Source organism: Diprion similis, chromosome 2, assembly GCF_021155765.1.
Source record: "Diprion similis isolate iyDipSimi1 chromosome 2, iyDipSimi1.1, whole genome shotgun sequence".
Taxonomy (NCBI): domain Eukaryota; kingdom Metazoa; phylum Arthropoda; class Insecta; order Hymenoptera; family Diprionidae; genus Diprion; species Diprion similis.
Genome location: NC_060106.1, coordinates 14,846,061 through 14,862,887, shown reverse-complemented (window position 1 = coordinate 14,862,887; position 16,827 = coordinate 14,846,061). Strand labels below are relative to the sequence as shown.

The following is a 16,827-nucleotide window of genomic DNA, read 5'->3' as shown; positions in this document are numbered from 1 at the left end:
ACCACGTTCTCCATGACAACCTTGGTTTCCTGCGTCCCAAAAATCATTTGTCTTTCAAGAGTATTGATTTTTGTGATAGACATTTTGTTTTTGTCCAGGAAAATTTTCGGCCAAGATGTTTTGTTTAATAATATTATGTTAAGAAGGGTTTTTCTTTTACGTTTATTTTCTGGCAAAACAACGCACTAAGTGATTTTTTTTTTTTTGATTATATTTAGTTAGATTCGACCAATGAAATCACTTAGTGGCGATTTGGATCAGAAAATTGATGTAAAACGTAAGCGTTCTGTTTCAAAATTTATATAATCGTGTTTCGTTTGCTTCGGAAGAAGGTGCGGAGATTCGAATGACACTAGAGAACGACTGCAATTTATGGCTTTCCGCAATGCAACTGGATTTAACCCGTTCATGAGGATTGATATATGAACACTTTTCAACCTTTGGTCACATCGCTGTTTTTTTACTGAACGTAACCTGAGAGACAAACTCCTTTTAAAAATCATCATCATGTGAATTGACGCGTGTTTTCCTAGTGCTGATGATCAATCCTGATAAACCAGAAATGGTTCATCGTTGTGGTATCATATTTCAGTGGACTTCTGAACTTTTGAGGATCGTGGAGTCACCGCGTTAATTGGTCGATGACCAACAACCAGTTCAGAATTATCAGAAACAATTTCTTGTTTATTTCAAACACATGGCGTTCTAGAAATGGCGTGACATACAAAACACGCGGTCTATCGGTGGCTCCGAGTCGTCAGCTTTATCCTATTCTGGATTTTCGATGACCGTTGAACTTGCGGCTGCCCTTGTGCTCCCGAATGAACAACATCTCCTGAGCGCATCATATAATTTTATGATAAAAGAAGTCTAGCACAGAGTTTCTTCGTGTTCGGAAACGCAGAAAAAAAATATCTCTCGTTATGTAATCGTCTGGGCAAAGGAGAGGTGCAGCGCTGTATGCTTTTGTGCAAATACAACAACAAGTAATGTTAATTCTTCCGGGGTTTATTTTTGTGGCCCTGAAATTATCTCTGATTCTTCAGTGGTCCAAAGTCATGACTCTTAAGTAACGCGCATTCGTACGAGAGATTCCAAAGTACACTTGAAACGCAATGACTTGCACAAAGGTTACCAAACAGTGCGTCGAATGGATTCGATTCGTGTCAAAGCTTTCTTCGCCGGACTTGAGTTCGACGCCTTGAATTATTCGTTTCTCGATAACGCCAAGAATCTACAAACCGCGAGCAGTTTTTATAGTCGGAAAAATTTATGGACTCATATGCATACAGTTGTAATAAGGAGCGAATGAATCTTATTAACCACACCGATGACGACTTGTGTAATATTTTTGACAGGTTGACTAATGGACTTAATTCTCAACTCTGAACCGCAGCGAGAAGATGAAATGACTTCAGTTGATAACAACAGTATCTTCATATACGCAGCTGAACACAAATACCAGGCTTTTCCATATGAGATTGAGACAAAAAATTGTTTTCTTTTTTCATCGCATTGCATACATACTGGCCGACGTATTAAACCGAATAAAAAACCGATAAACAATATACATTTTACATTTGGGTTGATCATCTCGCTTAACCTTCGACCAAGGAGATTCTCGAATCTCGCGCGTGTGCCGAAAGATATGCGAAAAATAATGCTGACCTCGAAAAATTTTTATCCCGGATTGTCAATCAATCAATCCATTTCGCATAATATTCCAACAAAAGCTGTAAAATAAGTAATTCAATTCATCTTAGAATAGAATCTCATTATACGATTTGTCCGGAAGCTGTACGATAACAGACGCCAGCAGTTCGTCGTTGCCGTATAGTTTCGAACCTCTGAACTATCAGGCCGCAGCTGCTTTATCTCTCTGGCGCATTGGAGGGTTTAAAACATCTTTTTATCCTAACTGCACTCTGGTATTCTGGGAACTTTAACTGTAGTATATCAGCTAGCAGGGGTGGCCTTATCGTAGAAATCCGGTTACCAGTAACCGGAAACCCTTGAAACAACGTTTGTCTTATGACGATGGTTAAAAACCCACGGTGGAGGTCATCATGTCATTTCCATTCTCGTGGGAAACACGCGCAGTTGTTGATTGAGGAAATTAATACTACTGAAAATATCATTATTAAACACGTTTTTGCGTAAGCTGAAGAAGTAAACCTTGTAACATGAATAACAGTAACTGCTCAATGCGAATAATTATTAACGCATGATTGAAATAAGAAAGTAGTCAACAAGTTTACAAGATTGGTGTAATTGATTAGTTATTGCTCTTTGATTAGTTTTGCACTCATGTGCGGGGTTGGTGGATGTTTGACGTGTTCGCGTTCATGTTGCGCAACCCTTTGATCTGATTCGAGGCTTCCTAATGCACTTTGCGAAAACTATACACGTGCGATAATTAACTCTATACGTCGTTTACGATGTGTGCTCGATTATTCAATTATTCGCTACGTCTGCCTCTAGTTACGCGTGCTAACGACTGGCACTAATCGCAGTTAGGAACAACGGCAGTCGTTGATAAGAGCATAAAATACGTTACCTCGGTACATAAAAGTAAGTCTGCGAAGACGTAGTAAATGATCAAAATTAGACCGAGGCGGATGTAATAAAATTAAATCATTTTTCAAGGTACCAGTTCAAAACACGAGTTCAATTAGCTAAGATTCATAGTTAAGAAGCTAAGAAGAATTTGCTATTTTTCTCGAACGTTTAGATGCGAACGAAATTTGCGTGTCGTTCGTAAGAATCTTCTAAATTGAATTCAAAATTCTATTTGACTCAAAAATCCATTGTACTCAAATTTCTAAAAACCAAACATTGAGTTTAAACAATTGCAGACTGATGTCATTGCAATGCGTGGCAAATTGTAGCTCGGAAAAATTAAAATTAATGAAAACCTCGGGTTTCACTCTTCCTAGAGAAGAATGCATATAGGTATAGTCTTCCTGCTTAATACCAGAGTCTCAAGTTGCCAAGTGTTTCGCGTGGCAATCAGCCCATCAGCATTAGCGCAACGTCTACGCAGCAGATGAGCAATTTGCGTATTCACCGCTGCATCGCATACTTCGCGCATCAAGTTTGTGTCAATTTAGCCACTTAAATATCGCTTGTCTTGATGAAGTCGAATATAACGAACTTAGTAAACATCATTTAGGACAAGCGGTGCACACCCGCTAAGTCAACGAAGATTGATATGCCCAAACAGAAATTGAGGAGATCGAATAACATAACCGCGGTGAAGAAAGGGTTGAAACGATTCTGACTTGGCTTGAATCATGATTGTAAAACAAGAAAATCGCAATGGACCATAACTTTATGGGCAGTGGTCATTAAAACATGGAGTATGATCGCTTCCGAGTGGCGTTTTAGAATGGATTAGGTGTTAAGGCGTTCTGGCTGAAACTTAAGAGAGAAGTTGATTCATAGCTCAAACGATGAATCGCACTGAATGCCTGAGAATCCTACATTCTTAAGGAGGATACGGATTAAGGGTATAATTTCTAGATTGAACGACAAGTGGCGCGTTAACCTCTGTTAAACTTAAACCATTTAGGAAGAATTAGTCTCTTCACAATGGAATTCGCACGCAGGCGGAAAATTTTAAATCCCATTATATATTGTCGACAACGCACATTGAAGCGGTCGAACCGTGGCATAAAACTTCTGATCTTCGATATCGGAAATACATAGCTTCTCAAAGATATACACCAGGTCCAATCGGACTCGTTATACTTGAGATAAAAGGGCTTCGAAAGGTTGGTAGAATCGTTAACTTCTGAGAAAGTTGACTGCCCTCATAGCGATCTGTCGTAACCAGTTCACCAATCATTTATTTTTCAAATAGAAACTGTTATATGAGTTTTATGTGTTTCCAACGTTGATTACATTCTTATCGCGACAAGGCGATGGAATATTTGTAGCCCTCGTATAACTGTGACTCGTGTTCACAGATAATTTCCCTGTAGAAAAAAAAACTAGGTAAATAAAACTTTGATGACTTGCGATAGCAGAAGACTGAGAATATTATAACTAGCGTGTGAACTATTGAACACATGAATGAACTTAAGGAGAAATATAGTAATTACGAATGATAATGAGATTCAGTCACCCGAATAGGAAAGTCGTAAAATTAAAGACGTAGCTTCGCGAGTGGTAGATAGCAACGAGTAACTCTTACGGAAAAATTTATTCTTGCCCATAGATGGCCAATCATGAATCTTGGAAATTCACTGGGGAGGAAATTTTAGTAGTAATTGTATCGAAATGGAAATCAAGTTGCAGATATGCTGAAATAAGATCCACGTTATTGTCATGAATTGTATGCCATAAGTCATTTCATAATACTACATTGACAGCAAGTGCATCTTTTGCGTGGTAAAACCGTTTTTCCGGAGAAACTCACGACAAAATTTAAAGTCATCTTCGATAACGCCATGATTAAGCATCTATAGCCGTATCATGTATTCTAGTGGAACAGAGTTATTTCGGTAATTACAACCAATTACGAGAGTTCCAGATTTTAATCTGAATGTGTCAGTGTCTTGCGGTCCGAATTAGGTCGAGAAAGATAAAACGCAATTTTGCGAAATCGATACAGTAAACAAAAGAGCTGCAATAAGGCAAGTGTACCACTTGTTGACACGTTCTGACCCAATTATTGGCTCAAAATTGACTAGAGAGTTAGACGCTACAATTTTTTCTATATTTTTTCATAAGGATCAACAAATACAACCAAAAAAGGTCAATATCAGAGACAAGGTCAATAACTGGGAGACTTACCTTAGTGAAAGGTGATTAAACCGTTTAAAAGTAATCCCAACAATATTACAAAAAATGACCCAGTTGTTAAATAAAACCGTGCAGGAGAATTAAATTAATGTTAAGTGGAAACCAGATTCCATAATTAATGGCAGCAACATAAATCCAATATATATAACCCATTCACAGAATGAAATTAAAACAAGTTTCCGAGTATATCATATAAGTGACTCTTCAATGTGTTCTCTTCACGCATCACTTTAAGCACTCAAATTGCTTCCTTATCTGTCGAGACAACGTCTCCCAGGCCTGGTAAAACAGTTCCTGTATCAGTCGCTGCTGAAACTCGCAGTAACCAACAGTCGCAATGTATTAACTAACAAAATAAGTAACCGACTGAAAATACTTCTTACCATTAACCGACCACTCATATCAGCTCGTGGTAATATGCAATTCGAGACCATTTGATAAACTTTGCAATTTCTAGTGGACTTGTCGTCTAAGCTGATATCAAAGGGATTGATGAAACTATATCGATGATAAATTAAATCTCGCGCGCAAATATGCTGGGCCCAATTCAAACTGGGGCACAGGGACACTGGAGCGGTCACAGTACGCGATAGAAATCGAAAGTGAAACTAAACGGGCCCAAGTCCCAGTTTCCCACTTTACCGCCCTCAATTTCTGGGCCTTATTCGTTCCTCGGCCCGATTTCACTTTCTCTCTCGTAGAACTGACCTGACCCAAAGACGATTTCTACCGACCTCTCCTCCTGGCCGTATTTCCCTTGGAGATCTCTCCTTCGAGACCGAGCATGTCCTCGATGCTTAGGTCAGGATCACGCTCACTTTCGCTCTCACTTGGTTCACCTGTGTGCTAAAATCACTTTCGATTTCACTTACAAACGATTTCTACTTACTTACTTAGCTCTGCGGATAGCAAAGCCGCACTCAAAGTCCAGGTTCACCTATATATTTAACCTTTCTTCGATTTCTCCAAATAAACAAAAAGTTTTCAATATTAAATCAAACCCTGATGCAGTACCATTATTATTATTTTTTTCTCTTTTTAAAGATAAGAAAGTTTGCATAATCATTTTAAACCCTTAAATCGGAGCACTTTGCGTCACCGAATGAACCCCATGAAGTATTTTTACCGCGAAAAGAAACTCTTCAAACATTGTGACAGGTAGTGATTGTATATCAACCTTTAAGACGGTAACGATAAGAGTGTTGTGCGTAATTGAACGTTGACAAAATATTTGGTATCATACCATTGTTCGCAACGGTAATGTCAAGGACAATGAGGAAAAATTTAGTATCCTACGGATCGCATTGCTATCGGCTACTTCTTAGTTTACCCTATTTCTATGTGACTTTGGAAATAGGGTTTTATGGCGTGAATTAAGGAAATATTTCTTATTTTGATGCGTGCGTTCATTGTCATAACTGCGAGCACTATGTCTAATTTTCATTTACACATATTACAGTGGACTTATTGATATCACAACAGTTCTTGATATGAAAAGTAGTATTATGTGTGATGACTCTGATGACGCATTGCTTAAGAAATACGATAGCACGGTGACAGAAACTTTTCTCAAATAATGTAAAGAAAGACTGAACATAAAGATAACTTGAGATGCTAGGGTAATATAGGTCCTGACGTATGTGCATGTTTACTCTGCAGAAGACGGATGTCAGTAAAGGATTACCGAATCACACTCACCTGACTCATAACTAAAATAGGTATAAATTTATTAAACATACAAAATGTCGCCGGTGCGATATGAGATATTATCTCGTCGAAAATGGTATATAAAGTACCAGAAGCAATTTTGGCGCAGTGTAATTTGAATATTTAGTGTGAGTAACACAGTTGAACTTGCGCAGTGGATGAACTAAGTAGAAACCAATATGAAAGGTATATTTTTATAGTAATCAAGTTACTTGATCACCATGAACATTTGCTGATTACATTGTTTCATTATTTCAACTATTCGTTGTTTTTTCTAGTGCCATGCACCCTTCTTTTATTGGCGGTGCTAATTGGCGCCGCTTATGCAGCACCTCGTTGGGAAGAACCAAGCCATCCACAATTAGCTGCCTTCAGTCATGCCGATAACGTTCAACGATGGCGCCAATACCGAGAAGACCTCAAGGAATTTTATAGGAATAAGTACGCTGGACTCGTAAAAGTTAATGGAAAATCGACCGAGAGTAATGATTCGGATGAATCGCAGGAAGACGTGAAAGACAAATCTTCACTGGAATCTAATGAGTCCAATAAAAACTCAGATTCTGTCGAATCAGTAGAAAAACTGAAGTCAGTCGATAAGTCGAATTCACAATCCGAAGAAGATGATAGTGTAGAAGACAAATCTAGGAAAGGATCAAATTTTGAAGGATTGTGGAGAAATTTCCCGGTGATTAAGAATGGCCCCGCAGTTCCGCTGCTTCACAAAATTATCGCATCACAACGTCGAAGGATTGAAAATACTTTCCCGCAATTCGGTGGCTCACACGCAACTAATAATGCGGCGAATGCTTTTGCTTCACCACCAAATGCTGGCTCTGCATCTACTACTGGAACAATACCGGCAAGCTCGCAATCCAGTTCATTGGTAGGACCTGCCAGTGAATCAGGTGTCTCTGCCCCAGGATCATCGCCTGTTTCTGCACCTGCAATTGTATCTGGTAGCTCACAATCGAATTCAGCAACTGCACCTGCTACCGGATCAAGCAGTTCTACTGCTCCATCATCGGTAGCGTCTGGACAAATTGGTGAAAGTAGTTCTGCTCCCTCAACATCCTCTTCGGCATCTTCAGCGGGAGAAGGCAGCCCATCATCCGCAAGCGCTGGACCATCAGCTAATGCCAGTCCTGTTGTTTCGACATCCTCAGTAGGTTCTAAACCAACAGTTGATGGCAGTTCTGATAATACTGCAGCACCGGTTGTTGAAGGAAATCCTGACACAGCTCAATCATCACCAGCTGCTGAACCAGTCGTCGAAGTCAGTTCTGAACCCTCTGCACCATCAGCAGCTTCTGAACCGGTTGTTCAAGAAAGTCTTGATACGGCTCAATCACCACCAGCTGCTGAACCAGTCGTCGAAATCGGTTCTGAACCCTCTGCACCATCGGCAGCTTCTGAACCGGTTGTTGAAGAAAGTCTTGATGCAGCTGAACTATCACCAGCTGCTGAACCAGTCGTCGAAATCACTTCTGAACCCTCTGCATCATCGGTAGTTTCTGAATCGGTTGTTGAAGAAAGTCCTGATGCAGCTGAACCATCACCAGCTGCTGAACCAGTCGTCGAAATCAGTTCTGAACCCTCTGCAACATCGGTAGTTTCTGAATCGGTTGTTGAAGAAAGTCCTGATGCAGCTGAACCATCACCAGCTGCTGAACCAGTCGTCGAAATCAGTTCTGAACCCTCTGCAACATCGGTAGTTTCTGAATCGGTTGTTGAAGAAAGTCCTGATGCAGCTGAACCATCACCAGCTGCTGAACCAGTCGTCGAAATCAGTTCTGAACCCTCTGCAACATCGGTAGTTTCTGAATCGGTTGTTGAAGAAAGTCCTGATGCAGCTGAACCATCACCAGCTGCTGAACCAGTCGTCGAAATCAGTTCTGAACCCTCTGCAACATCGGTAGTTTCTGAATCGGTTGTTGAAGAAAGTCCTGATGCAGCTGAACCATCACCAGCTGCTGAACCAGTCGTCGAAATCAGTTCTGAACCCTCTGCAACATCGGTAGTTTCTGAATCGGTTGTTGAAGAAAGTCCTGATGCAGCTGAACCATCACCAGCTGCTGAACCAGTCGTCGAAATCAGTTCTGAACCCTCTGCAACATCGGTAGTTTCTGAATCGGTTGTTGAAGAAAGTCCTGATGCAGCTGAACCATCACCAGCTGCTGAACCAGTCGTCGAAATCAGTTCTGAACCCTCTGCAACATCGGTAGTTTCTGAATCGGTTGTTGAAGAAAGTCCTGATGCAGCTGAACCATCACCAGCTGCTGAACCAGTCGTCGAAATCAATTCTGAACCCTCTGCATCGTCGGTGGCTGCTGAACCGGTTCCTAAAGAAAGTCCTGACACAGCTGAACCATCACCAGCTGCTGAACCAATCGCCGAAATCAATTCTGAACCCTCTGTACCATCGGCAGATTCTGAATTGGTTGTTGGAGAAAGCGCCGATACAGCTCAATCATCACCAGTTGCTGAACCAGTCGCCGATGCTAGTTCTGATGCTGGCGTTAGCGCTGTTGTTCTGACAACATCGGAAGCTCCCGACTCTGTAGCTAATGCCGATCCTGCTATTTCTCCGTAATGGATAGTCCTGGAATCAGTTACTGATACCAGTTTACTTGCCACAAAGTGATCATCATAGATTGCACCAGCAACTGGTTCTAACTAAATTGTTACCCGACTCATCTAACTGACATTAACTTTACCTGGCCCTGCCGATAGTATATTCAATGCGCAATTCCACAACCATTTTTTTAGGTACCTGTAATCATTCCCAGGAACACAACTTTACTGCATTGATAAGAAGATGTATTTGAATTGAATGATAGAACAGAAGTGATGTCAAATCATGGTAAAATCATTCAGAGTGTGGAAATGCGTATATTAGAGCGATTGAAATGCATTGAACAATTTAAGAATTGTATAATTATCTGAATTGTTGATTAGAAATCCCTTAATTTCAGTGCAACCTTATTAATTTACTCGATAATATGTGTGTTTCAACTTATTCGTAAATTATATTCTCTGGTTCATTTTCTTACCACTAGTACATTATAGGTATAATACGGTTCTCGATTCAGCTTAACGGTACCTTAAGCTCATCCATACTATTATCTAACTTATCTACGATCTGTAGTAGCAACAATACTTTAACGAGTACAGAAATAAAGCATGTGTAATATGAAATGATCCACGTAATTTGATTAATGTTTATCCATCATTTCTGCACGGATTTACTATATTCGAAAGCCGTGTATACAATAAACAGTTAATCCTAGTCAAACAAGACATCGACAAAGTATCCTACGTTGAATACTTGATATGATCCACGAATTCTTGTACATAATAAGAACTCTATGCACCATAAAGTGTGCAACACTAACCACTTTAATCGTCAGTAGATTCTGGTAACTTCCGTTTACCTCCGATGTTATCACTTGTAATCACGATGATGACAAATGTATGTCTTTGATGACCAAGTGCACTCGTTGTCTTCATATTCATTCAATAACAGGTTATGCATTCGTGCATTGAGTGTCAATATTCATCGAGTGAGTCATTATCGATGACGACTGTGAATTTCACATGAAACATAAATCACGTGGAGATAAATAATTGATAAAATAAATCCACCATAGTACCTTGTACGTTTTGAAAATAACTTAATCTGCCGATTCGGTGTGTGAATCATCGGATCGTCAAGACTTTTGCAGTAATAGCCCTGTATCGACATCTTGGCTATGGATTGCGTTGTGCAGAATGATGGAATATATCAAAGTTAAGTTTAAAGTCGCCTTCACGTTGGTTCGTTGATAACACTCAAAGTTGTGATGCTTGGTTGGTTAAAAAAAAAACACCGTCAGCTTCAACGCTGCGTTACTTGTTATATTCGTATATTCTTTCGGGAATCCGGAAAAAATTTCATTGAAACTGTCGGAAATTTACGCTTGCGATAAGTATGACAACGAAAAGCGGAGATAATGTATCTGCGTGATACCGATAGTCTGTGTAAAGTTGTTAAAAAAAAATAACAGAATAAAAATATGACCTGCTGAAAATGTGACTGATGAATCAAGCAATTCGACAGACTAGATTCTTTTGATACAACAAGATAAGACATGATTTTCAATTGTCCACAAGCCGACACTTGATTAATATACAAGAAATTAATTATCACATCTTCCGATCAGGAAGTAAACAGCCTGAATCATACGCCATTATTGTAATCGATATCACCAATGCTATCAGATTAGGGAAAAGCGGTGATACTATAAAACGTCCGGATTCTTGCAATATGAAAGCATTCGATCGAAAAGTCAGTACAACGTAGCATCAATTAAATTCTCCATCGAAATGAAGGGTAAGTTGCTAAAATTATTACAGGACTTCCTTCAAACCTTCTTTCGTCAAAGTTATGTAACTCGACTACCATTTCAATAAATGTAAAAAAAAATAAGATTTTTATTCTCTTTCCCAGTTATTTGCACTCTGGTATTCACAATCCTGTTCGCTGCCGTTACCTCAGCTGGCAGGATACATATAAAACAGGAAGATGAAATTCGCGATAAACCAGACGACGTGCTCAGTTCAATCCTGCATAAGCTACCTCACGACGGAGAAGATCTGCTTCGCAAGATCCAATCTCACAAAGTAAAGGGCCCCTTACCCGAGATCCCACCTCACGAAGAAAGAGACCCGCTCCTTGGAGTCGGACATCCACCGAAGCATCATCCCAAGGAACTGAAGGAACACAGAAGACCTGCACCGCATCAGAAACCACCGAAGCACCCGGAGAACGAAGACGCGTTAGTTACAACAACGGAATCTGTACCTGAAGGTACTTCTACAAACAGCACAACTCCAGCTTCCATTACCGTGGAAACCGAATCAGACAATGAAATTGTAACCAGCACGGAAACAGAATCTACCACAGAATCTGAAGATGATGGATCTACAGAGTCAAGTGCAGCTTCTACCTTCGAACCAAATTCAGATAATGCAACTGAAGCTAGTGGAGACTCAGAATCTACGACCACACCTGATCCTGAAGAAGAAGAAAAAGAAGAAGCAGAAGGAGGATCTACAGAGGCAAATGTGACTACAACTGTAAAGACAGAATTAGAGAGTGAATCTGAAGCTGGTAAAGATTCAGTAGTTTCTACTACAGAATCTGAGACAACGGAAGTTGCTACGACCATTCTAAGCACAGACTCAGAGTCAGTCGAAACAACCGCTGTGAATGGGACAAAGAGCTGGTGGCAAAGAATGTTCTCCTGGATTTGATCATTCATTGATTGGAAGGACAAGAATTCTCTTCGTTAGGCTTCTGGTTTTGTTTTAAGTGAAATTTCTTATCTCGTGGAACATTGATCTTCGACATTCGCACTCTTTAAATTAACTTGTCGGTATGATAAATTATTGATTAAGTAGTGGACGTAAGTTTGTTGACTAGCATGAGTTTAATTCTAAACTCATGTGTGCATAATTGGCATTTAATGTAAAATTTAAATAATGAGTATCACGTTTATTAATTTATGCAGAATCAAATTTATCAAGAAATGTATCTCACAAATACTGTGAAATAAAAAAAATTACAGTCGCACTGAACTCACGTCGTGGATATTTTGTTTTAAAGATCAATAACCTTACATCCATAATGGCGAATGCCCAAGCACCTGTGTAAACAATTTATCCAAGTAATAAACATGTCCCAACATTTCGCTCTTCACGGTATACAATGTTTAACGGACAATAACAAAATAATCCTTATTCAAAGACGGAATACTTGCTCACAAAAACACGTAGTTTTTTGATGAAACAAGACTGAACAAGAGTGAGCTCTTATCGATATTCGATAAACAAGAATTCTAGACAATATCTGGTTCGCGTTGAATAGCAACGTATTCCTCTCTCTCATCCTTATTGTTTCACACTCGAGCATGGACTCATGTTCATTCAGTCCAACCGCATACCCTGGACCACAAGTATATTAATAGAATTAGAAGATATAACGGGCTACGAACAAAACCAAACTCACTATATGAGTTTGCGGTTATACTGTGCATGTCGCTAGGTGCTGCTTGCTTCGGCCAGTCGACTTGTGGTGATTGACAGGACACACCGCTACTTGGCAACAAACTTTAGTCCCTGATTCGTCCATTATTCAAACCGAATTCCAACCGCTTGTAAATGGCCAGCCAGTTGCTGTGAGCCGAAAGGCAACCTGACGCCTTTAACCAGCTCCGGCAGTGAGAAAATGGACTTGGCCACTTGGACACTCATAGCCTTGGCCTTAACCGCCACAGTCGAAGGCTTAACTACAATAAACTCGGTGAGTTGACTAGAAATTATTTCTCTATGCAATCTTTGCCTCTGATAATTAATAGATTCTAACATGTGGATATGAATGTGATGAAGTGTGATTGGTTGAATAAACTTTTGTACTGGCTGCGATGGTCCAGGATATGTTGTTATTATTAGCAAGAATGAACTGTATTATGTGCTGTAGTTGCTACTCAATTAATCAAAACGCCGTTCCCGTATTTGAGATAGAACCACAGCATCGTGTGGGTCTATTTTAAACTTCAGTGTATGGGGGGCTATCACGTTGCGTTATATTATCTGTTATCAACACACACAGCACGTAATATGAGATATGAAATAAAGCACGAAAGAGCCGCGGTACAGACGTAGAAGTTAGAAATCACGCTTCAGAATTCGAAATTTAAAAACACTGCTAAGTAACCAGTTTTCATCATCAATCGAAACGATACATCTTGAAACCTCCAGAAAATTCACTGAAAAAAACTTATACCATATTTCATTGTAAATGATATTTATTACTCTGAACACGCATAATTTTTATCATTTTGTAAATCACTTATTATTAACCAACTGTAGAGTACACATAAATTAAAAGTATGTATGTACAAACTTATTTTTATCTATATATACTGTATTGAATTACGAAAAGTTCGGTTGAAAATTCTGTCTTAAAAGCACGAAGTATTTTTAAACTAATAAATTAGCTCTGATTAAGTCTTAGATTCATGCTTTTTAATCTAACATTTTTTTGTAAATTATTATTGTGCGGAAAAGATCGCTAGGACATTCACATGGTATCTACGAAACTTCTCTTTGCCTCATCAAAGATTGAATCGCATGGCCTTTCGATAACCCCTAGATTTGAAGTAGTTGCGCACATTTGGCGACAACAATTTGGAATTCCCCTTTAAATTTTTTTTTAATGCTACAATGGCGGTCGTAGATAACAAACTCTTTTAGCTAATGTGTCTCTGATTTAGAACCACAAAGTCTAACTACTACACGTCAGAAAATTAATATCGTAATATTCGATTCAAATTATGACTTCACATTGTAGAGTAACGTGACGAAACCTAGTTTCGCAATTGACTATGAGGGCAATCAATTCCTTCTCGATGGAAAGCCGTTCCGATATGTATCTGGAAGTTTTCATTACTTCCGGGCCCCGAAAATCTACTGGAGGGACAGGCTGAGGAAGATGAGGGCAGCTGGCTTGAACGCAGTGTCCACGTAAGAACAAATTTGACTATTTTCATTTCCAGAGTTCTCAGAAAAAGGATTCGGGAAAAGCCACTGAACAATTGACAATTTATTTGACTACATTGTCAACTCGATAAGCTATCGCTTACATGCTCCAGTATCCAAAAATTGATCTTAATTAATGTACTCAGATACGTCGAATGGAGCCTACATCAGCCAAAACTAGACGTATGGAAATGGTACGATGAAGGTGATCTGGAGTACTTTTTAACTCTCGCCCAAGAAGAAGATCTTTTCGTTTTACTTCGGCCTGGACCTTACATCTGCGCTGAAAGAGACTTGGTAAGATTTTTTTGCTAAGTTCTTTAACGTCAGACCAAGACATAATCGTCCTTTCTTTCCAGGGTGGCTTCCCCACCTGGCTGCTGGGGCTTGTCCCCGACATTCGACTGCGAACCAGTGATACGCGTAAGTTTTTCTCATCCACCTGATATTTTCATAATCCTATTGTGGTCTGACATTATTCATATCCCTATTTTGATTACAGGCTACATGAGATACGTTAGAATATATATCACCGAAGTGATGAGCAGAGTAAGACCATTTTTAAGGGGAAACGGCGGTCCCGTCATCATGGTTCAGGTAAGGATGTTGGAACTATAGGATGTTGAACAACATATCTTTAATCGTTTCTAGATAAGGCACAAAGTATTTACTTCCACTTGAGTGTTAAAAAAATGTGAACCAATGATCAAATAGTACACCAATAATTCCTAGCTTGACTTGTAACAGGTTGAAAACGAATATGGAAGCTACCAAGCCTGCGACATAAAATACATGACCGAACTGCGAGATTTGTTTCAAAGTCAGGTAGGAACTAACGCTCTTCTTTACACCACAGACGGTCATACAGATCGAATGCTTCGATGTGGTATGATACCAGAAGTTTTTGGGACCGTGGATTTCGGCACTGAAGCAAATGTGACACAAGCATTCGAGACGCTGCGTCTGTTTCGGTCTAAGGTAGCAAAGTGATTTAGAACTAATCATCAATTTTTGCATCTTATCACGTACATCCTCATGGACATTTGGAATACCTTCTGTCTAAAATTGTGTTACTTGAAAGACTTGCCATGAAAGTTGACTCTTCGTTTCCAGGGTCCGTTGGTGAATTCAGAGTTTTATCCTGGATGGCTGACACACTGGGGAGAACCCTACGCGAAGATAGACAGCATCCTCGTGGCAGAAAAACTGGACGAAATGTTAGCCATGGGCGCTTCTGTTAATCTTTATATGTTCTATGGTGGAACGAACTTCGGATTTACTTCCGGTAAGTTCAAAATCTTTATTTGAATCTTGAGTTTCTTAATCAACACGAATGTGTACAATCCTTAATCATTTCAAACACAAGTGCAAAGACTAGAATCTTTATTCCAATCCTGGGTTTCTTAATCAACACAAATGTGGCGGCCAATCCTTAATAATTTTATGCACAGGTGCAAACACGGGGCCTCAATACCAGCCTCAGATAACTTCATACGATTACGACGCACCTATTACCGAAGCCGGTGATCTGACGCTAAAATATTACAGGATCAAAAAGGTTTTGGAAAAGGTAACTGTTCGTCGTTTACCCGTACTCTGAAAATGTCGCTGATTGCGAGTCCAAAATCAGCCACCACAGAATAATACAATAAATTATGATCCTTAGTATCTGCCGATCCCGAACATAACGTTACCTCTCCAGTCGTCAAAAGGATATTACGGTCCTGTTGTATTGGAACAAGGGCTGCCACTGTTTGATCCTTATGCGCGAGCCGTCCTCGGATTTTTAAAAGCGAATCGAACCGCACCGCCGACCTTTGAATCATTCGATGAACGGCTTGCCTTGGTTCTTTACGAAACATATCTGCCTAAAAATCGCACTGACCCTGGGGTTCTACGTGTTAGTTTTATACACGACAGGGCGCTGGTTTACGAAGATAATGTATTCGTCGGAACTCTGAGTCGAGCTCAAGGACTCAAGACTGTCTCGTTGACTCAACCGTATACTCGACGTTTGGGGATATTCGTGGAAAATCAAGGCCACGTCAATTTTGGAAGTGAGATTCACGATTTTAAGGTATGGCTTATAACTCTAAGATTAGCTGAGTCATCACACAATTATTGATTCAATTTTGAATGATTTTCACGTAGGGCGTGGGCGGTGTTACGTTGAATGGTCAACCCCTGACTAATTGGAACGCAACAGGCTTCCGGCTTCCGGAAATGAAATATGACAATATTTTCAGAGCAAATAGTACGGGTGAAAATCTGAACAGGCTTCCGCAGTTTTTTTATGGGCTATTTACCGTTGTGGGCACACCGCTGGATACTTTTATAGATACTACAGGATGGGGAAAAGGCTTTGCTTTTATAAACAGCTATAACATCGGCAGATACTGGCCTGCAGCAGGCCCGCAGATGACTTTATACGTTCCTGCGTTGACTTTAGTAACTGGAGAAAATAGAGTGGATCTATTAGAATTTGAGTATGTTTCTAAGACGCTGACGGTCCAGCTCCAGGCTGTCCCAAAATGATTTATAATGAGGATAAGCATCCGTTGATGAATTAAATTAACGTTTTTTGCACTACATATCTCTACAAACATGCTGATACCGTTTAGCGAAACAGAATTAATGTCGGCAAAAAAATTTGACTCTTTCTGTGTCAATGTGAAAAGACATTGAATACCGATTTTTATTTACTATAAGTTTTTACAAGTTCAAGTACAGGTA

General features: G+C 39.7%; 3 protein-coding genes across 4 annotated transcripts; all 3 read left to right on the top strand.

Annotated features, from left to right (window-relative positions):
- Window positions 1-6,596: 6,596 nt before the first annotated feature.
- On the top strand, window positions 6,597-9,714 carry LOC124415924 (flocculation protein FLO11-like). The gene is made up of 2 exons (XM_046896666.1): window positions 6,597-6,699; window positions 6,792-9,714. Exons 1-2 carry the CDS (start codon window positions 6,693-6,695, stop codon window positions 9,104-9,106), a joined length of 2,322 nt encoding a protein of 773 aa, XP_046752622.1. The 5' UTR covers window positions 6,597-6,692; the 3' UTR covers window positions 9,107-9,714.
- Window positions 9,715-10,389: 675 nt separating this feature from the next.
- LOC124415936 (protein gar2-like) lies at window positions 10,390-11,882 on the top strand. The gene is made up of 2 exons (XM_046896691.1): window positions 10,390-10,885; window positions 11,003-11,882. Exons 1-2 carry the CDS (start codon window positions 10,879-10,881, stop codon window positions 11,806-11,808), a joined length of 813 nt encoding a protein of 270 aa, XP_046752647.1. The 5' UTR covers window positions 10,390-10,878; the 3' UTR covers window positions 11,809-11,882.
- Window positions 11,883-12,517: 635 nt separating this feature from the next.
- LOC124415928 (beta-galactosidase-like) lies at window positions 12,518-16,683 on the top strand. Of its 2 annotated transcripts, none has more exons than XM_046896677.1 (10): window positions 12,518-12,856; window positions 13,907-14,079; window positions 14,241-14,391; window positions 14,454-14,517; window positions 14,597-14,691; window positions 14,842-15,072; window positions 15,208-15,379; window positions 15,546-15,664; window positions 15,761-16,151; window positions 16,246-16,435. In XM_046896677.1, the coding sequence occupies exons 1-10, from the start codon at window positions 12,782-12,784 to the stop codon at window positions 16,284-16,286; spliced, it is 1,512 nt and encodes a 503-aa protein (XP_046752633.1). In that variant the 5' UTR covers window positions 12,518-12,781; the 3' UTR covers window positions 16,287-16,435. The 2 variants fall into 2 exon arrangements, with proteins under 2 accessions (XP_046752633.1, XP_046752631.1); XM_046896675.1 differs by having other exon boundaries at window positions 12,529-12,856; window positions 15,761-16,171; window positions 16,246-16,683.
- Window positions 16,684-16,827: the final 144 nt, after the last annotated feature.

What these genes read in the sequence shown, in the direction of transcription:
- LOC124415928 (XM_046896675.1), top strand. Translation starts at nt 12,782, where the DNA reads ATGGACTTGGCCACTTGGACACTCATAGCCTTGGCCTTAACCGCCACA. An exon ending in TCTGCGCTGAAAGAGACTTG is followed by an intron (nt 14,392 to 14,453) that starts GTAAGATTTTTT and finishes CTTTCTTTCCAG; the next exon opens with GGTGGCTTCCCCACCTGGCT. An exon ending in GTCCCGTCATCATGGTTCAG is followed by an intron (nt 14,692 to 14,841) that starts GTAAGGATGTTG and finishes GACTTGTAACAG; the next exon opens with GTTGAAAACGAATATGGAAG.